Source organism: Trematomus bernacchii, unplaced genomic scaffold (genome assembly GCF_902827165.1).
Source record: "Trematomus bernacchii unplaced genomic scaffold, fTreBer1.1, whole genome shotgun sequence".
Lineage (NCBI taxonomy): Eukaryota > Metazoa > Chordata > Actinopteri > Perciformes > Nototheniidae > Trematomus > Trematomus bernacchii.
Window position 1 is genome coordinate 310,369 of NW_022987617.1, and position 22,206 is coordinate 332,574.

Sequence of the window (22,206 nt, forward strand, 5' to 3'; positions counted from 1 at the left end):
GATAATGGCCGCTCCACAGGACCCTTCAAGAGAACCACCCCTTTACATTACTAGTCAACAAGATTACCCTCTGAAGGTACAGGTTTGTGTATGTAAATATGATGTCATCTATTAACAAGTGGGCCAACAATCTGTGGTGTAAGAAGTACTCATATATTTTACTCAAGAAACATATTCAGATTCTTTACTTGTGTCAAAGTACTAATACCACACTGTAAAAATACTCAATTTCAAGTAAAAGTACTGCCTCCAGAATGGTACGTAAGTAAAAGTATTTAAGTACTATTAGGTAGATGTACTTAGACTAGTACTACTAGTATTAGGAGTAAAATATTAAAATATTTACACAAATATTTTAAGCAATAGCAGCAAATCTTCACATTTAAGAAGCTGGAACTGTGAAATTAAAAACTTAAAAATAGCTGCCAATTAGTTTTCTGTTTACCCACTCGTCGTTTTAGTCATTAAAATATAATGTTGGATGGTTTAATCTATACCGAATAATCCCATTTTAAAAGTTGTTCCTAAGTATTGTGTAAGTAACTAGTAAATACCTCTGTTAAATAATTGTTGTGAGTCAAAAGTACACAATCGGCTTCCAAAATGTAGTGGAGTAGAAGTATAAAGTAATGGTAAGTACCTCCAATGTGTAGTACCTCAGTACTTCAGTAACAATACTTAGTTACTTTTCACCACGGATTTTAAGTAAACATCCTGCATTTATAATCTTACTTATATAAAAGTACAAAATCCTACTTAAGTAAAACACTTGAGTAAACGTACTTCATTACACCGCTGCCAACATCTAACAACTTGCTTAGTTTTGCCATACTGTAACTTTAAACAATGTGGTAAACTGTTCTCAAATACTGAAACTGTGTCAATAAGAAGTTTTTTTACATTCTAAGTGTTGTTTCTTCTGCTGTTGAACTCCCAGCTGGTCGTGTGGTGAAGAGGCCGAGGCAGGCCGAGGCTGAGAGGCTGCAGGAGGAGACCCTGCAGCTGCTGGCGCAGCAGCAGAGCCTGGGCAGCCTGCTCAGGGAGGGGGGGGTGAGTGGACCTCAGAACCTGCTGGGCTGGATAGCCAATGAAGAACAATGAGCCATTAAAATAATAACTTTTAATACTAACCTCAGGAATGAGGAAGAAGTGTGTAACAATTGACATGTCCTTACAGTCAGGGATTCTGGGATTTGTAGTCTTTCTAGTTACGTATTTTTCATAGTCTTATATTTCAACAGTTTTACGACAAACTGACTTTTTTGACATGGACATTATTTGTTAAAGGGCCCATGTCATGCTTTTCCGGTTATTACCCGTCCCCTTGTGTGTTATGAAGGTTTTTATGCATGTAAACGGTGTGCAGAGTCACAAACCCTTAAAGTACACCCTGTAGCGAGTAAAACTCTAACACAGAAAATACCTCCCCTAAACGCCTCGTTGGAGATACGTCATTGTCCATTTGATTCTTCCATTTCGTTCCGGGTACGGCATGATGTCAAGCCGTACCCGGAACGAAATGGACCAATCCGTGGAGCCGTTACGTTACGTCCGCGGAGCCGTTACGTTAAGCCCCCGCTGATTGGTCCAAATTGACCAATCCACGGACTTCCTCACACACACATCTGTGTGCAGGGAGCAGGCAGCTCAGCTGATTTCTCCTCCCTGGCTGCAGGCTGATAACAGACAGTTATCTGCAGACCCATTCTCACAGCGTTTATCAACCTTTTTCTTACTCAATATCAAGCCACACTTATTGTTTTTACTTCGGCTGTGACTTTGTGTGTGCTCAGGATGAATTTGGCTGTGTTTCGCTGTGTATCCTAAACAAGGAAACAACACCTCCACGGAGCTCAGCGCGATTCACAACGTCCCGACCAATCAGAGCACACTGTGCTCACAGGGAGGGTGGGGGCTGGAGCTATTGGAGCTACAACGAGCCGTTAAAGGCAGAGAGTGAAATTCAGTGAATACACGTAGTTTACAGAGATGCTGTATGAGAAACCAATGTGAGTTTGGAAAAATGCACAATATAAATCTATTCTAGTAGACCTCAACAATGGAATTATGATCAGTGGAAATGGCCATGACATGGGCCCTTTAAGATTGACAAACATCATATGTGTAATTCGTGGCACAATTCAAATGGGATCGAAAGATCATCTTTCTCTCCCCATTGACTTCAATACATATTTTTTCCGAAATAATGTCCCATGGGTCGGAAGTAGATGGGCGGGACTTCGTCTCTCTATTCTTCCTGTTATGTTTGCCCGCGGGGCTAATGCTAATGCTAATAATGCTAATGCCAGCAAATACAATGGCGGCTTCACAAAACTTTTCCGAGTTTTACGGGGCGTGGTTTGCAATTCGCCCAGCCAATCAGAAAGTTACTTTGGTTTGAGAAGTGGGGGGACGACACAAAACAGGGGGTCGGTGGGCCCTCCGCAATGGAAATAGTTCTCGATTTGAATCCCTTTTCCTGCCTTTCTAACAAAAATATTTGTTAGGACTATGGTGCAATCCAAGAAAATGTGTAGTGTATAATGCCTGGCAAACGTATCTAGTATCCTATCCATGTGAACCTGCTTTATTTGTGAGTGGACCTCACATACTCTAGGGGGGTACAGGGGCATGCTCCCCCGGGAAGATTTGTTTTTTAAATATTGAAGTTAAATGCATCACTTGGTGCACTTTGAGCACAAGATGAAGACATTTATGGGTACAGCTCTCAACACTCATGAAACAGAACTGTATATATTTAAATAATCCAAACATCTTTAGAATATGATCACAACCAATAACAAATAATTTAAACTTGTTTATTTGATAAACTCCTCTCTCTTACCTAGTTAGCATTCTTTCTTTTTATTTATGCGTATTTGACTAATCACTCCCCTTTTAAACTGTATGTTTTTGTTTTTTTTACTGTCCTATAGTACACATTGGAATGCTTTATTACTTTATTTTTTACAACTATATTAAATAGATAAAGGTGTGCATTGGAAATATTTGTTTACATAGATGACCAAACAATTTGAGACTCACTGAGATGACTAAAGTTAACTATCCAATCACTCAGAGAGTCCTTTACCTCACCGGGGGCCTCATTTATAAAGTCTTGCGTAGGATTCACGTGGGAAGGTTGCTTACGTAGGACAAAGCAAATAAATACGCACAAACATTTTCCGATTCATAAAACACTGCGTACACTGGTTTCCCTTTATCAAATCAAATCAGGTTTTATTTATATAGCACATTTAAAAGCGATTTTTGGTCGAGCCAAAGTGCTGTACATGTAATAAAAACACATTACTACAATCACAATAAACGACAATAAATTACAACAGATATATATAAAAATAAAACACAAGGAAAAGTCAGGAGTCGTGCTCCGCTCTAACTAGAAAGCCAGAGAGAAGAAGTGTGTTTTTAGTGTAGATTTAAAAACCCCTAGGGTCTGGGCCGACCTCACATGGAGGGGCAGAGTGTTCCAGAGCCTGGGGCCAGCTGCTGCGAAGGCTCGGTGCCCTCGGGTTTTGAGCCTGGTCTTGGGCACTACCAGCAGCAGCTGGTCAGCAGACCTTAAAGCTCTGGCTGGGGTGTAGCGCTGGAGGAGTTCAGCTATATAGGCCGGTGATTTATAAATCACAATCAAATCGAAATGCGGCGCAGCTTTTGCGGGCTTCTCGTAACGCCCATATTTGCCTATAAATAGTCAAAGAAACGCCCATTCATTCATTTTCACTGACTGCATGAAGAAGATCGCAGGAAATGAGGACAGAACAGCTAAAAAAGACATCTCACACCGTGTCAGATTTAGGTTATTTTGGGGAGGTGGAGATAAATCATATTGTTTGGTGGATGCAGTTTGAACCAGAGTAGCAGCATGGAGGTCGGATCGTCACCAAAATAAATAAATAAGTGGTCCGAAAAAAGTTAATGACAAAATACACATAACCTTCCTCAGGCAGTGTGTCAGTGTGTTTGTGCCGGGGACAGGAGACCCCCCCCATGATGAGCAACTGTAAGAAAGTATCGGGGGATCCCTGCGGAGTGGAGACAATTAATGTTTATTTTTTTATTTGGTGGTTTGTGTTCCAGCTGTCAATCAGCTGTGCACAGTGTCTCCACTGCAGCAACTCTATATCCACCAGTTAAAGGAAATAAAACTAATGTGTTGAGTTGTATCAGCTGCCAAATCTACCAAATATCCAGTAGGGCGTGGCTCATTTCGTGGCATCTGCAGGCAGTGGCAAGTACTTCCGGCATCTGCCACAAACGCCTGTTTGAGACTCCTCAGTGCACACAAAAACCTAACTTGGAGAAATAAATAAATACGGATATGTTATTTAAAACCACCTCGAATATGTTGTGTTAATGTTATGACATGTATTCTCATAAATGATGCGGTAAGCAGGAGGACAGAATTACGTCTAAACTGAGGCCGTTTTGTATTTCTATAGGTTGTATAGATACGAGCATGGTTTTATATACTATCATGTTTAATCGTGTTTTATGCCGTTTGCTAAGACTTGATAAGTCGCTCATAAAACACAGGAGGTATGGAAACTAAGAACACCATATATTTGGAGAGAGAGCATGCGCATTTCGTGGCATCTGCAGGCAGTGGCATGTACTTCCGGCATCTGCCACAGATGCCACTACTTGCCGATGCATCTGCCGCTGCTGAACGGGAGTTGCCACAAGATGCCAGAGTAAGAGAAGGTTTACGGTAGCTGCCACTCGCCTTCCGTGGCAAATGCTGCTGTTTAAACCCGTATTTATGCAGGTTTTTGAAATGCAGGTTTTTGCAGCCTCCTAGAACCGTGCCTGGCTGCGTGCACTAGAAGTATAAAAGCCATTTGTGTGAGACTGTGATTCAGGCGCATGCACGTTAAAGAGCACCCACCTTTCAGGCCACCCTGCATGTTTAATACACTATAGAGTGGCCTTAAACATCAGGGGGAGCTGCTTTGTCCTTAAACTCCCTCAGGAAATGTACTTGTGCTAGGAACTAGTTAGACTGATGATGAAGTAATATGTTACATTTGAATACTTTCTGACCTTGCTGTAATATACTTTTAATGTTTCTTTACTGTTTTTTCGAACCCTTTTTTGTAGAATCCCGATCCGTGCAACATTTTCCACACACAGAATGGAGAACAGAAACAGACAGAGTCTAAGAGCGTCTCATCTGCCATGGCAGGGTCACTGCTGGGTGAGTGTGGGGACGAGCTCTGAGAAACAGCGTCTGTGGCGAAAGTTGAAACACTCAGAGGCCGGATGCACCTGCTGCTATACACAATAATTACAAAACTATGAAGAAAAGCGTAGTACAAGCAAGGGAGTCTGCACTTCTCAGTGTTTGTTGTGTGTACGGACTCTTCAATATCTAATTTTAAAAAGTCACTTACTGAATGGCCGGCATGACAGATTTTATATTACCTTCTCATGACGACCATCTTTGTTTATCTTCTGGGCAACTCAACTCATTTGGTTGCTTTCTACACCCCAAAGGAGATTATAGTGATGCTAACTGCTCAGTGCCACATGATGCCACAACTCTCTGAACTACAGGATGTGTTGTATTGTGTGTGAGCAGTGTTTGAGCTGAGGCGTCAGGCCGTACAGCTGGTGGTCCCGGTGCCGGTGCTGTCAGTGAAGATGGTTCTGGAGAGACTGATGGAGATCACTGGAGCTGAGGAAGTGAAGCAGGAGGAGGGCAAGAGGAGAGAGCTGCTCACTGCATCTCAGAGAGTGAGTATCTGACAGAACAGCGGAATATGTATCTGTGTCTTAACTCAACTTAAGGATTGCATTAGTACCTTCATATAAACATTAAAACAAAATTGAATGCTCAAATCTTTAAGGTTGTCCATCTGAACTTTCACTTGCCATCCCATCAACATGTTGTTGGTAGAGTAAGTTGGTGCAGGTGTCACTGACACTGTGTACTGTAGGTTGCTTGTCATTGCCAGAGTGTAGGAATACTCTGTTACAGTAAAAGTACTGCATTCAAAATGTTCCTCAAGTAAAAGTAGAAAAGTATTATCATCAAAATATAGTTAAAGTAGCGACAGTAAAAGTAGTCTTTGTGCAGATTGGTCCATTTCAGAATAATATATATGATATGTTTTATAATGATTGATCATGAAAGTGTTATCAAAGCTAGTAAAGGTGCAGCTAGTTTGAATGACTTTGTATACTGCAGGGTAGCTTGTGAATTTACTCCAGGTGGAACTAAAGTCTGATTTAACACTTGATTATATTTCACATCATTCATCCACATCTGAACGATTTGAGAGCAGCCAGGCTGGGGGTGCAGAGAAGGATCAGGAGCCCTGCCCTTTTGTTTTAAACAGGGCAGATGTGTGTAAATCCTTTAAAGGGGTTAACCCACACAAGGCTCCTGGACCTGATGGCACCTGGCCGTGTTCTCAGGGTGTGTGCAGTTCAGCTGGCAGAGGTGTTCACAGACATCTTCAACAGGTCACTGCTGCAGTCTGTAGTCCCCACATGTTTGAAACACTCCACCATCGTTCCTGTCCCCAAAAAGACAAAAATCACCTGCCTCAACGACTACCTCCCAGTAGCACTCACCTCCATCATCATGAAGTGCTTTGAGCGGTTAATCAAATCCTTCATCACCTCCTCCCTCCCTGACTCTCTGGACCCCCTGCAGTTTGCCTACAGAGCAAACAGGTCCACAGACGACGCCATAGCCCTCACCATCCACACTGCCCTCTCACACCTGGACCAGAGGAACACATATGTGAGAATGCTGTTCATTGACTACAGTTCAGCATTCAATACCATTGTGCCCTCCAAGCTGGCCATCAAGCTCAGAGAGCTCGGGCTCAACAGCGCCCTCTGTGACTGGATCCTGAACTTCTTGACGGGCAGACCCCAGGCAGTGCGGGTGGGAAACATCACATCCTCCACCCTGATCCTCAACACCGGTGCCCCTCAAGGCTGCATGCTCAGCCCTCTCCTCTACTCCCTGTTCACACACGACTGCGTGGCCACACACAGCTCCAACACCATCGTGAAGTTTGCTGACGACACGACCGTCATCGGCCAGATCACCAACGGCGAGGAGGAGGTCGAAAACCTGACATCTTGGTGCCAGGATAACAACCTCCATCTCAACGTCAGCAAAACCAAGGAGCTGATTGTGGACTACATGAAGCAGCAGAGAGAGGGACACGCACCCATCGCCATCAATGGGACTACGGTGGAGAGAGTCAGCAGCTTCAGGTTCCTCGGTGTCCACATCACTGAGGACCTGACATGGACTCATCACTGAGGACCTGACATGGACTCATCACTGAGGACCTGACATGGACTCATCACTGAGGACCTGACTCATCACTGAGGACCTGACATGGACTCATCACTGAGGACCTGACATGGACTCATCACTGAGGACCTGACATGGACTCATCACTGAGGACCTGACGTGGACTCATCACTGAGGACCTGACGTGGACTCATCACTGAGGACCTGACGTGGACTCATCACTGAGGACCTGACGTGGACTCATCACTGAGGACCTGACGTGAACTCATCACTGAGGACCTGACGTGGACTCATCACTGAGGACCTGACGTGGACTCATCACTGAGGACCTGACGTGGACTCTTCACTGAGGACCTGACATGGACTCTTCACACCACCACCATCACCAAAAAAGCTCGACAGCGGCTCTTCTTCCTCCGCAGGCTGAGGAGGTTCAACATGGACTCCAGGATACTCTGCAACTTCTACAGGTGCACCATAGAGAGGATCCTGACCTTCTACAGGTGCACCATAGAGAGGATCCTGACCTTCTACAGGTGCACCATAGAGAGGATCCTGACCTTCTACAGGTGCACCATAGAGAGGATCCTGACCTTCTACAGGTGCACCATAGAGAGGATCCTGACCTTCTACAGGTGCACCATAGAGAGGATCCTGACCTTCTACAGGTGCACCATAGAGAGGATCCTGACCTTCTACAGGTGCACCATAGAGAGGATCCTGACCTTCTTCAGGTGCACCATAGAGAGGCTGACCTTCTACAGGTGCACCATAGAGAGCGTCCTGACCTTCTACAGGTGCACCATAGAGAGGATCCTGACCTTCTACAGGTGCACCATAGAGAGGATCCTGACCTTCTACAGGTGCACCATAGAGAGCATCCTGACCTTCTACAGGTGCACCATAGAGAGGATCCTGACCTTCTACAGGTGCACCATAGAGAGCATCCTGACCTTCTACAGGTGCACCATAGAGAGGATCCTGACCTTCTACAGGTGCATCATAGAGAGCATCCTGACCTTCTACAGGTGCACCATAGAGAGGACCCTGACCTTCTACAGGTGCATCATAGAGAGCATCCTGACCTTCTACAGGTGCACCATAGAGAGGATCCTGACCTTCTACAGGTGCACCATAGAGAGTATCCTGACCTTCTACAGGTGCACCATAGAGGATCCTGACCTTCTACAGGTGCACCATAGAGAGGATCCTGACCTTCTACAGGTGCACCATAGAGAGCATCCTGACCTTCTACAGGGCACCATAGAGAGGATCCTGACCTTCTACAGGTGCACCATAGAGAGCATCCTGACCTTCTACAGGTGCACCATAGAGGATCCTGACCTTCTACAGGTGCACCATAGAGAGCATCCTGACCTTCTACAGGTGCACCATAGAGGATCCTGACCTTCTACAGGTGCACCATAGAGAGGATCCTGACCTTCTACAGGTGCTCCATAGAGAGGATCCTGACCTTCTACAGGTGCACCATAGAGAGGATCCTGACCTTCTACAGGTGCACCATAGAGAGGATCCTGACCTTCTACAGGTGCACCATAGAGAGCATCCTGACCTTCTACAGGTGCACCATAGAGAGCATCCTGACCTTCTACAGGTGCACCATAGAGAGCATCCTGACCTTCTACAGGTGCACCATAGAGAGCATCCTGACCTTCTACAGGTGCACCATAGAGGATCCTGACCTTCTACAGGTGCACCATAGAGAGCATCCTGACCTTCTACAGGGCACCATAGAGAGCATCCTGACCTTCTACAGGTGCACCATAGAGAGCATCCTGACCTTCTACAGGTGCACCATAGAGGATCCTGACCTTCTACAGGTGCACCATAGAGAGGATCCTGACCTTCTACAGGTGCTCCATAGAGAGGATCCTGACCTTCTACAGGTGCACCATAGAGAGGATCCTGACCTTCTACAGGTGCACCATAGAGAGGATCCTGACCTTCTACAGGTGCACCATAGAGAGCATCCTGACCTTCTACAGGTGCACCATAGAGAGCATCCTGACCTTCTACAGGTGCACCATAGAGAGCATCCTGACCTTCTACAGGTGCACCATAGAGAGCATCCTGACCTTCTACAGGTGCACCATAGAGAGGATCCTGACCTTCTACAGGTGCACCATAGAGAGCATCCTGACCTTCTACAGGGCACCATAGAGAGGATCCTGACCTTCTACAGGTGCACCATAGAGAGCATCCTGACCTTCTACAGGTGCACCATAGAGGATCCTGACCTTCTACAGGTGCACCATAGAGAGGATCCTGACCTTCTACAGGTGCACCATAGAGAGGATCCTGACCTTCTACAGGTGCACCATAGAGAGCATCCTGACCTTCTACAGGTGCACCATAGAGAGCATCCTGACCTTCTACAGGTGCACCATAGAGAGGATCCTGACCTTCTACAGGTGCACCATAGAGAGTATCCTGACCTTCTACAGGTGCACCATAGAGGATCCTGACCTTCTACAGGTGCACCATAGAGAGCATCCTGACCTTCTACAGGGCACCATAGAGAGCATCCTGACCTTCTACAGGTGCACCATAGAGAGCATCCTGACCTTCTACAGGTGCACCATAGAGAGGATCCTGACCTTCTACAGGTGCACCATAGAGAGCATCCTGACCTTCTACAGGGCACCATAGAGAGGATCCTGACCTTCTACAGGTGCACCATAGAGAGCATCCTGACCTTCTACAGGTGCACCATAGAGAGCATCCTGACCTTCTACAGGTGCACCATAGAGGATCCTGACCTTCTACAGGTGCACCATAGAGAGGATCCTGACCTTCTACAGGTGCACCATAGAGAGGATCCTGACCTTCTACAGGTGCACCATAGAGAGGATCCTGACCTTCTACAGGTGCACCATAGAGAGGATCCTGACCTTCTACAGGTGCACCATAGAGAGGATCCTGACCTTCTACAGGTGCACCATAGAGAGCATCCTGACCTTCTACAGGTGCTCCATAGAGAGGATCCTGACCTTCTACAGGTGCACCATAGAGAGGATCCTGACCTTCTACAGGTGCACCATAGAGAGTATCCTGACCTTCTACAGGTGCACCATAGAGAGGATCCTGACTGGCTGCATCACGGCCTGGTACGGCAGCTGCACCGCCCTCAACCGTAAGGCTTTACAGAGGCTGGTGAAAACTGCACAGAACATCACCAGGACGGAGCTGCCATCCATGGAGGATCTTTACTCCCAGCGGCTCAGGAAGAAATCCCTCCGGATTATAAAAGACCCCCATCACCCCAGCCACAAACTGTTCTGTCTGCTGCCGTCTGGCACGCGGTTCTGCAGCATCCGGACTAAAACCACCAGACTCAGGGACAGTTTCATCCCACAGGCCATAAGACTGTTAAACACCTGAACTTTGAAACAACATCCATAACATTCATCTGCTACTTAGTAATTATTTATCTATGTATCTAATATATCATTCCAATACCTTGCATATAGACTCTTATTTCACTATTTCACTTTTTTTAAACTATTTTTCTTTTTGTATTTACTTTTTAATATTTACTTGCACTATATTTTTCTGTTTTTCTGTATTATTGTGTTGCACTGTTGGAGAAGCCTGTGACCTAAGATTTTCATCGACATAACTACTCTGTAGCTATGTTCGTATGACAAATAAAGAACCTTGAACCTTGAACCTTGATCTGTAAAGTAACTAAAGGTATTAAATACACGTAGTGGAGTAAAAGTACACCATTTACCTCTGAATTACGGCCCGTCCACACAGCGGCGTGCGTTGAAAGCTTCACCATTCACTTTGAATGGGGTGACGTCACTTTTCGCCGAACTGCATTGTGGGAAGCGAAGCGGAGCTTTGCTGGCGTGGCTCGCTGCAAAAGTTGAGCAATGTTCAACTTTTGAAGCCTCGGCAGAAGCGTCAGCCAATCGAATCATATGCCAGTACAAGCTCTAGCCAATCAAACCGCTGCTTGTGTGTCAGGGGCGGGAGATTCTTGTGATTGGTTGTTGGTCGAGTTTCAGACACGCCCGCCGGCAAGCTTCAACGCACGCCGCTGTGTGGACAGGCCGTTATAGTGGGGTCGAAGTACAAAGTAGCATAACATGGAAATACTCAAGTTAAGTAGAAGTACCTCAAAATTGTACTTCAGTACAGTACTTGAGTAATTGTACTTAGTTACTTAACACCGTTGCATTGTGTTGGGTACTGATAAGTTTGATGACGTGTGACTTGAGGCACACTTTTGCACCAAAGTCTATAAAAATCAATTTATTATACTTTTTCTTATTTCCTGCTGGTGCACAGCAGAAGAAATCTACCCAAAGAAAAACATTTTATTTTTTGCTTTTAGCATCTTCAGTCTAATATCTATTTTAGCTTTATTGATCCCACATTAGCCGTTACTTTATTGGGTCAAATTGTATATCTATTTAATAGGCAGTTTCCCAATAAATGTGCATATGGTAGATGTCATGCCATATTTCTTAACTCAGTTGCAGATGGATTTGTATTTCAAAGTTCTGCTACACCTTTAGCATAGTGACTATGGTGTGATGTGTGTGTGCCTGTGTTGTTGTTAACTGTGTGTCATTGTGGTTGTATGCTGCACAGTGACTGTTGTTGTTAACTGTGTGTCATTGTGGTTGTATGCTGCACAGTGACTGTTGTTGTTAACTGTGTGTCATTGTGGTTGTATGCTGCACAGTGACTGTGTTTTCTGGTAATCTCTCCTGCTGTCTCATCACTTCTGCATATTTAAAATGGTTGTTGCTTCACATCTGACTGCAGGTTGTCACCTCTGTGGTTCAACATGTTTCAGCTTCAGTGGCAGCCACATAAGACTCCACTCTGTCTCTTCTTACTGCAGGGTTCTTGTTCAGAGTACAGGAAGCATGTCAAATATGACATATAATATGATAATATAATATTAGTCCCATCTGTGTCATGTGTAGGAGCAGCTGTGTGTCCTGCTGGGGTCCAGCAGAGAGCTGCTGTCACAGGGAGCCCTCTGCCCCAAGCTGCTGTGGCAGGAGTACAGAAGAGACCAGGTGTGTGTGTGTGTGTGTGTGTGTGTGTGTGTGTGTGTGTGTGTGTGCGTGTCCATGTTACAGTTCATACATGAGATCCAAAAAAGTTGTTACTTCTGATGAGGATTGTTCAGTTTGTATTCTAGAGCTAGTTGCCAGCATATAGAACCGGGAAATGTTGAAGGTTAATGATAGAAACGTATAGTACTTTCCCCAGCACATTCCAAATCAACCCAAAATTAATCAAAATGAGTCCATTGGGAGTCCAAATATGGACATTTTTTAGTTGAAACTGCCATTTTTTATCCTGAAAATGTCAGAAATTGATTCAATAACCTATGTAATGCAGCTTATGCTAATTATTACATTTGCCCAACATATGCAAATCAGCATCCGGCACTTTCTATGTGCTGAGGACCTGTACTATACATTTCTAACATAATACGTTGGGGTACTCAACATTTCTGGGGTCACAATAGGACTCAATTGAGCTGGCAAAAAAAAGGTTCCTTAAAAAGGTCTTTGTTGAGAGTTCTGTACAACTGAGTAGTAGCAAAAACGTGGGCGTGAAGTTAGAAATAGAAAATAAAAAAAGATCAGAAGTCTCCCTTTATGTGATCCCTTTATATTTGCTAAACTGCCACAATAGGAACACCCAGCGTGTCATTCTTATATAATGGATGAAGTGAATGAAATATGTATTGTGGTGTTTTTACAGAGGCTGCCCCAGCTGGAGGTGGTGTACCATCTTGACTTTTACAACATCGTCACTCTGAAGCACATCATAGAGCGGTATGAAATATCATTTTTCTTGTTATGTGAATCTTCTGGTTATTTCACAAATGGAATTTCAAACAACTTAATTTAATAAATGTGGCTTCAAATTATTAAAGAGGCCCTATTTTTCTTTTTAGGGTTTTCCCTTCCCTGTAGTGTGTTCTATAGGTTTTTGTGCATGTAAATGGTCTGCAAAGGCTAAAATCCCTGTGTTCCCTCCAGAGGGGGTTTCTCTCCCACACCCCCCCCCCCCCCGCCTGATAAGTCTCCATTGGACTCCTTTGTTTTATTCCATAAAGTAATGACATCATTATATAGCACTCATCCTTCAATTGGCTAGCACTTAAATTGTACGTTTTAGAGATGTCCTGCTAAGGGGTGGGACATCTCTAAGTGGTTGACCAATCACAACAGAGCCGGCCAGCTAACCATTCAGAGCAGATTGGGCACTGGTTTCAGACAGAGGGTGAAAAGAGGTGCACAGGTAGTATGAGAAAAATAAAGAGCTTTTTGAACATAAAAGCATAAAGACATCAGAACAAAAATATGAACCTCGAAATGAACATAATATGTCCTCTTTAACATAAAATACTACAACTAAACTCACAGCAGAATCAGGCTATCAGTGGTGTAACACCGCCCCCCTGTGGGTGTAGTAGGAGCCATCTTTAAACTGTAAACTGAGGTCAGGGAGTAGAAGGCCTCACATATAAGCTCTACACTACAAAGAGTTTGACTGGGTGAATGTTAACCAACTCAGTTCTGCCTCTTCCTGCGTTTCCTCCCATCAGTGATGAAGGAGTGAGGCTGTGGGTGGTGTCTCAGTTGAAGGGTCTGTGCGGTTGGACCCCTCCACCAGGAGAAGAGGAAACCAGACATGTTCAACAGAAAGTGTTGTCAGGTAAGGACACAGTTTGGTTTCAGTCGTCTCGTTTAGTTATGCTTCTTGTAAGACATGGGCTCATTTATACATTACGACAACTTAAAGCAGTTTGTCATCCAGAGCGACACAGAAACGGCTTCAGTTTTGGGAGAATTGATTCTGATCAGTTTGTCAGGGAACCATGAATTAAATCAACTTTTATCTTAAAGGGGACCTATCATGCAAAATGCACTTTTGTACGTCTTTAATACATGAATATGTGTCCCCGGTGTTCCAGGGAACTCACCAAGTGTCAGAAAACACAACCCTCTCTATTTTCCTCCATACCCAAATCTCTAAAAAAGGGGCTGCAACGGATCTGATAAAAACTGATCCAGATTTGAACACTGTCCTGACGTCAGGACAGTGGCGCTACGGCTATTGGGCCAACTCCACCAATCAGGAGGAGACAGCCACGGCCATTGCCGTTCGAAAGCGCTGGAGACGCTGTAGTACATATGCCAGGCCTGTAGGTGGTGCTGTTCTCACAGAATCAGCCCTTGCAAAAACAGAGCTAACATTTTTCAAATTGAGCAAAATGAGGCATGGCTAAAATGCATGATCTGTTTGGTATTTTGAAAAAAAAAAAGTATAAATATGTCTCATATAGGTATGGTCCTACACTATATTATTCAAATATAGCATGATAGGTCCACTTTAAAATAGTGAAAAAGTGATTAAAACAGCATTGTGTAGGATTTAGTATCTGGCTATAAGCGCCCCTACAGTTTAAGAGAGCATTTCCCTTAAACACTGCTATCAGAAATATGAAAGATCGGAATTTTACAAATGAGTTTGCTATGATTAAATTACAAAAACAGGCAAGTCCATAACCTTGCTAACACAGCCAACCAGCAACCAAGCCATAGAATCAGGTAATATATTATTATTTGTGTTATTTATTTAACTTTTATTTAACTAGGAGAAGTCTCCTTAATGTTTAAATCTATTTGACAAGAGTCCTGTCCAAGATAAGACAGAAACAGATTAAAAACAATCACAGAGAATACTTTATATACGATCCCAATCAGAAACATCATCATACAGAGCATTTACAGGCAGAGCTGCATCTCCTCGTCATTAAGAAGCACTTCAAATCCATTAGGAGAGACCAGCTCCCTGAGTTTCAGCTCATATTTCAGCTGGTTACAAGATGAGTTCCCGTATTTTCTGATAGGATATGAATGCGTAGACAAAGTATTAACCCTTTTAACCCAAACATAACAAAATCCTCCTTCCAGCATGTGTGTTACTATTTTTTACTTTTTAGTCTTCCCCATGAGGTTGAGTGACAACCAGCAAAGGCTACAGGAAGTATCTGTTCCTAGCAAAGAACGAGTTCAGCACATGACCAGCCTTATAACCACACATTTGAACACATTAGAACCTTCTTCATGTGAGTTAAACAAGTGCGACATAACTCATAACTCACTAGTGAGGGTCCTGTTTGGATGATTCTATTACTTATCATTACTTATTATCATTATTTGTTAACACCACAAACACGTGCAATTGGTAATTTCCGGCAATTATCAAATCAAATCCAAATGTATTATAGCCCCAAATCACAAGAAATGCCTCAAAGGGCTGTACAAAGCAAACAAAAGCAAAGACAAAAACAAAATACAAGCGTCATAGCATAACAATTATAAAAACATTATACAACATTATACCTCAACATAAGTATTGCCATGTGATAAAAGCTTGTGACTGAAGTGATGGTAATGATGAACGGAAACTAGGTGATGGAAATTTGTTTACAAGGAAGGCAGATGCGAAGAGATGGGTTTTGAGTTTGCTTTTAAAGGAGTCAACGGAAATAGCTTTGCGGATCTGAAATGGAAAGGAGAGGTGCTCAGAATGAAAAGGCTCTGCCACCTACGGAGGATTTTTTAATTCTGGGGATGGAAAGGAGACTTGCATTATGTGATCGTGGGAGCCTGGTAGATATTCGCGGGGTAATTAATGATGACAGATACAGAGGTGCTAGTCCATGTAAGATTTGAAAGGTTAATAGTCAAATCTTGATGTCAGATCTTATGTGAATCGGGAGCCAATTAAATGAGAACAGGGGTGATATGATCAAATCTTCTGGTTCTGGTTAATATTCTGGCAGCTGTGTTTTGAACCAGTTGTAGTTTGGCGGTTGTTGATTTTGGTAGCCCGGATAAAAGTGAATTGCAGTAGTCCAACCGAGATGAAACAAAAGCATGGACCAAAGTTTCAGCATCGGCTAGGGAAAGCATCGGACGAATCTTTGAAATGTTCCGAAGGTGGAAAAAATCTGATATTCGATCTGGATCGAATATCACTCCAATATTTTTGGTGAACGGACTTTGGTGGATGGTTGAACCAGCTATGTTTACGCTGAGGTCGCAGAATTTGTCCCTGATATGTTGTGGACCAAGAATTAACATTTCAGTTTTTTCTGTGTTTAATTGGAGGAAGTTTGATGAAAGTGGCGGCTGGTGGAAAATATTTTAGGTGGGGCTGTGGAAATGGTGATCAAACAATACTAGGGGGGTCCTGGGGGATGCACCCCCGGTAATTTTTTTTGAGAAAAGACCCCTTAAATTATGACTTCTGGTGATGTTAGAGGGGGGGAAGGACAATTTGAGGCTTAAAAATATGAGAAGACTGATCAATATCTCCATAACTTCAGTGTGGTTAGAGCTATGAATCTTCCAAAACTTCCAAACACCTTGTCCTGGACATAGTTTCTACAGCATAAACTGTGCAACAGTACAGTAGGCCCACACAAACTGCAGAACACCGGGGCTTTGGGAACACTGATTTAATTCCCATTTAACCTGTTAAGGGGCTTTTTTCCCCCCGTTTTTTTTCTCACGAAACTGTGTCTCAGGGCTTCTTAAAATGTAATAAACTATTCATGTGTCCTACTCAGAGGAAACGCATCTAACTGATGATATGAACTATGTTTACCGAAACAAAACACAAGTCTCACAAGAAGCGTCTAAATGAGCCCTGAGCGAAAAAATGATAACGCACTCTAGGTATAAATCAATCGATATACTTATCGGATATGCACAAACAAGCTTACAAGCTGAGATTCCACATATTCTAGAAATATAAGTATCATCACTGAGCGATCAGAACTCGCGACAGGGGAAGCAAATACAGACATCACACAACGTAGCTTTAGCAAAACATGGAGATATGCTCACCTTTTGCAGAATAACAATTCTGATCAAAAACGAGAAAAACGCAGCTGAAGGTTAATCCATAGGTTAATCCAATGTGTCTGTCACTTTGAAAAATGATTGATGATCCATAATTCCATTTTTATGTCAAAAACGGAGTTTTCATTAGCTGCTAATGGTAGCTTCCAGAGTGTATGACAGCTTCCTGTTTTGTCTCCTTGGATACGAGTCCAAACAACTCACAGACTGCACCGGGCGCTCACCTAGGAGCCCTGTGACCATCAGATTTGACGACGCTGATTGGCTGAAATTATGTTTCGGCGGCATAGTTTAAAGATAGCAACAGTTGGCTTCTGCTGCACTTGCTGCCCTCTCGTCTGGGCGCTGTGCATAGCGCCCAGACGAGAGAGGGTAATGATACACGGGCAAGGCCAGGCAGGAAACATGTGACTTATCAGTAACTTTAGACATCGTAACACAATTTTAAACGAGATTTTATTGTAGATTATACATTTTACTGATACCAATTATATAATATTTACCTTGTTTATTACAAATAAAAATAAAAATAAAAAATATATTTTTTAAATATATATTTTTTTCATTTTTTTATTTTTTTATTTTTAATGTGGGAAGAGGGGGGCGGCGCCCCTAGCGCCCCTATGGGCCGGCCGCCACTGATGACATCCATAGTTTGATTTATGTTATGCAATTTTCGAGTTGTGTCAGTTGTTGAGAGTTGTCCAGCTTAATAGAAATGTAGAGCTGAGTATCACATCCATTATCACATGGGTGTTGCGTAAGGTATTTAGTGCACCCGTTGTACCGGGCTTGCTCGGAAAGACGAAGAGGGTGAGCTAGGCTCAGATATTTTCTCTTGAACGTTTGGTCCTGTGCAAAGATGATTATTGATGTTTTTGCTTTATCAATCACCATGATCAATCACAACAGCACAGACTCTTCTTGCAGTGCGTCAAAGTGTTGAGCCAAGTTGTAGCCTCAAGTACTGTTGTCTCATCTGACTCTCTGTGAGAATGAAAGTGAACAAGAACTTGCCAAAGATGATTTGACGACAGCTTTAAACGATGTAACCTGCTCACAAAATTAAACTTTGTTTCCCTTTCTTACATATTGCAGGAACAGAGCGCAACAAAGAATACATTACAGAAACACTTTGATTCATTTTTTTAAAGAATATCTGATGTGTGAACTTGAACTAAATCTCTTATTCAGTACTTCTGCTCATGTTGAAGTGCGCTAAATTGGAATTAGCACGGCCTGTTATTTACGCCAGTAAAAGTTTATTGTTGGTGAACATGATTGGTAGAAGGTTGGAAGGGCCTATGATTACTATAGTGTTCTTATATTTTTTAAAACAATATCCTGATCATAGGAGAATAATGTTTTTCTTTTGACTATGCAAGTTCCCATGCTTTGAAGAAAATTACAGATCCTTTGAAGATAGAAATGTTGCTGAAGTGTCATATTCAAATGTAAGGTTAGCCTTAATGTTACTATGGCACAGTGATTAAAAATAACATTTAAAATGTCAATTTATATATATTAAGAGGTAGTTTTACCTGCAGCAAAGCAACAAAAAAAATGCCCTCTTGGTATCATGGACACTTGATAAAAATGCACCAATAGACTTACGCTGCTACTACAATGAGGATAATGCCAATGGGGGTCTCTGTTGCAGCTGTGGTTGGAGTGTTGGTGGGGGCTGGCTTCGAGCAGAGCCCGGAGGCAGCAGACAGGAGGGGGTCTCTGATGTGCTGCTCACTGCTGGATCTCATGCTCTTCTGTGAGTCCCACCCTCTCTGTCCTGTGTTCATGACATATTGAGTAAAGCACTTTGATTCACTCCTCTGGACCCTGAAAGCTATGTTCTACCTTTAACTGCTTTAATGTCGAACTATCATGTTTCTATTATTGTTTTGTGTTGGTCTTCTGAAGGGCTTCTGGACACCGTGGAGCAGAGTGAGACGCAGCAGTCTGCAGGAGCTGAGCGATGGTGCTTTTTTATTAAACTTTATGACAATTAGATAGTCTTGTTGAGATTGAAGTCTCCGTCTGAAGATGAATGTATCAGTGGCTGGTGACAAATACCCAAATACGGTATAGTCGTTTATATTTTCAGATTTTCTGAGTTGATAAGGATCCCCCGAGTGCATGTGATTTAACTTACAACCTGAAACTGATTATTGGATCCTTTTCCTGGAGGAAAGGATGTGTGTTAAAATGTGTAAGAATGCAGCCCCTACATGAGCCACAGTAATTCATCTATGATGCTCAGTTTTGGTCATAGTGTCACAACAGAAAAGTGCATTTTGTGGGTCACACTGATGTTCCTGCTTTTTTCAGCAGCCCAGTTTTAAGCTCATGACCACATTAGCTTCATCTGCTACTTTCATTTATCATGTTGTTGCCTGACTGATCATTTTTCTGTACTGCACGGTTCTCAGCTAAATTATTGCCACTTGTTTGAAGAGAGCACCTTGCTCCTATGATCGGAATGTGTTTGCCTAAACCAGTGTAACTGTAGCTGGGAGGCTATGGGTCAGTGGGTAGTGCGCTGAACTTCGAATCAGGGGGTAGCAAGTTCGAGTCCCACTGCAGTCAGCATGCCGTTGTGTCCCTGGGCAAGACACTTCACCCCAAATTGCTCCTGTGGGTATTGCCCACAGTACTGAATGTATGTAAGTCGCTTTGGATAAAAGCGTCTAACAAATGACATGTAATGTAATGTAATGTAGCTCCTGTGTCTGCATGCTTCACACACTGAGTCACATCTTCTGTCTGCAGCAGAACAGACAGCAGCCTCTAAAAGTGCAACACTTTGCATGTGTCTAAAACATTGACTACATAATTCCTGTCCTGTAATTAAACACAAGGCAGTGTGGCCAGTAGCAGGAGTTGTTTATTGTTTAACTCTAGACGATGTACCTACAGTAAACAGTATTAAGAACATGTATGCTGTCAGATGTTTTTGTTTCTCACTCCCCGGCTTTGTGCTTTTTTACAGGATTCAGATATTTGATGCTTCACTGTGTGGAGCTTCAGCCTCAGTGGATACCCTGCAGCGTTTCTTCACACACTCACTGACACAGACCCTCACATACAAGCCTCGACTAACAGGTACATACATGTTTTCAACAGCTTGCTGTTAACTACACTCATCTGGGAGATCATCAGACTGGGTCAGAAAATGAAGGTCTCTAGGACTTTAGAAGTCTTGTGAATGAATCTCCTGATGTACAATGCATGCTGATAACATACATAATTTGATTGAAAGCCTCAACTACGCAGCGCGGCAGGTTGGATGGGGGCCTAGCAGTATCCAATTTCAGATTATATTATTGGTCTTTCGCTCTCAGACCTCTGGTTACGTGGTTCGATCCTCAGGCGGCAGTCTCTCTTGGCGAGCGATAAAGGAGAGAATGGTGCACCCATGGTCTCTAACAGACGTGTTATTTGCTAACATTTCTCTTACGGAGCGTCCACACAGCAGCGTTAAAAAAATCTTGGAGGTGGGCGTATCTGAAGCTTGGGGATTTTTTGCGAGCAAGGCACCAACAACCAATCACATGAATCTCCCGCCCCCGACATACGAAGCAAAAAAGCCAGAAGTAAACTGGATATAAACTCCCCAAACAGGCGAAAACATACCACTGTCTCTGCCACCTCCCTCCATGCCTGGCTCCTCCGGTTTGTATCCCTGTAGGTAAATAGGGACTGGTCATAAAGCACCGGGTGATTCCCTACCGCTAATTTCTGTGGTATGTCTCTCCCAGCATACACGCGGTTTGATTGGCTAGCGCTTGAACTGTCAGATTTGCATACACGGGATTTGATTGGCTGACGCTTCCACCTCAGCTTCAAAAGTTGAACATTGCTCAACTTTGAATCCTGAAAATCCTGAAAATCTCCGCTCTGCTGCCCACAATGCAGTTCGGTGAAAAGTGAGGCAAAGTGACGTCACCCCATTCAAAGTGAATGGGCAGAAGCATTCCAAGATTTTTTAACGCTGCTGTGTGGACGGGCCGTTAGACAATGTCAATTACGATTTGGCCCGATCATATCTGAGCCTTGTCCTGTCCCACATCAAATCCATCACAGACCCCCTCCTGGACCCCCTGCAGTTCGCCTACAGAGCCAACAGGTCTGTAGATGATGCTGTTTACATGGCCCTTCACTTCCTCCTCCAGCACCTGGACACAGCAGGAACCTACGCCAGGATCCTGTTTGTGGACTTCAGCTCCGCCTTCAACACCATCATCCCGGCTCTGCTGCAGGACAAGCTCTCCCAGCTGCACGTGCCCGACTCCACCTACAGGTGGATCACAGACTTCCTGTCTGACAGGAAGCAGCACGTGATGCTGGGGAAACACGTCTCTGACCCCCGGACCGTCAGCACCGGTTCCCCTCAAGGCTGCGTTCTTTCCCCTCTGCTCTTCTCCCTGTACACTAACAGCTGCACCTCCAGTCACCAGTCTGTCAAGTTCCTGAAGTTCAGACGACACCACCCTCATCGGACTCATCTCTGGTGGGGACAAGTCTGCCTACAGGTGGGACCTGGTGCAGGGACAACCACCTGGAGCTCAACGCTCTCAAGACAGTGGAGATGGACTTCAGGAAGAACGCAGCCCCACCCGCCCCCATCACTCTGTGTGACTCCCCAGTAACTGCTGTGGAGTCTTTCCGCTTCCTGGGCACCATCATCGCCCAGGACCTCAAATGGGAGCACAACATCGGCTCCCTCATCAAAAAAGCCCAGCAGAGGATGTTCTTCCTGAGGCAGCTGAAGAAATTCAACCTGCCAAAGATGATGATGGTGAACTTCTACACCTCCATCATGGAGTCCATCCCCACCTCCTCCATCACCATCTGGTACGCTGCAGCTACAGCCAAGGATAAGGGCAGGCTGCAGCGTGTCATCCGCTCTGCAGAGAAGGTGATCGGCTGCAATCTGCCATCCCTCCACGACCTGCATGCCTCCAGGACCCT

The 22,206-nt window shown here is 44.0% G+C and overlaps 1 protein-coding gene across 1 annotated transcript in view; it reads left to right on the top strand.

Moving 5' to 3' along the window:
• Positions 1 to 22,206, top strand: part of LOC117484213 (Fanconi anemia group A protein) — a 72,073-nt gene that overhangs the window by 288 nt on the left and 49,579 nt on the right. The window contains exons 2-10 of the mRNA XM_034132677.1: positions 938 to 1,050; positions 5,122 to 5,218; positions 5,603 to 5,757; positions 12,265 to 12,360; positions 13,058 to 13,131; positions 13,908 to 14,017; positions 18,899 to 19,003; positions 19,156 to 19,213; positions 20,225 to 20,337. Coding sequence (XP_033988568.1) covers positions 938 to 1,050; positions 5,122 to 5,218; positions 5,603 to 5,757; positions 12,265 to 12,360; positions 13,058 to 13,131; positions 13,908 to 14,017; positions 18,899 to 19,003; positions 19,156 to 19,213; positions 20,225 to 20,337 — 921 coding nt within the window. The remainder of the gene's footprint in view (positions 1 to 937; positions 1,051 to 5,121; positions 5,219 to 5,602; positions 5,758 to 12,264; positions 12,361 to 13,057; positions 13,132 to 13,907; positions 14,018 to 18,898; positions 19,004 to 19,155; positions 19,214 to 20,224; positions 20,338 to 22,206) is intronic.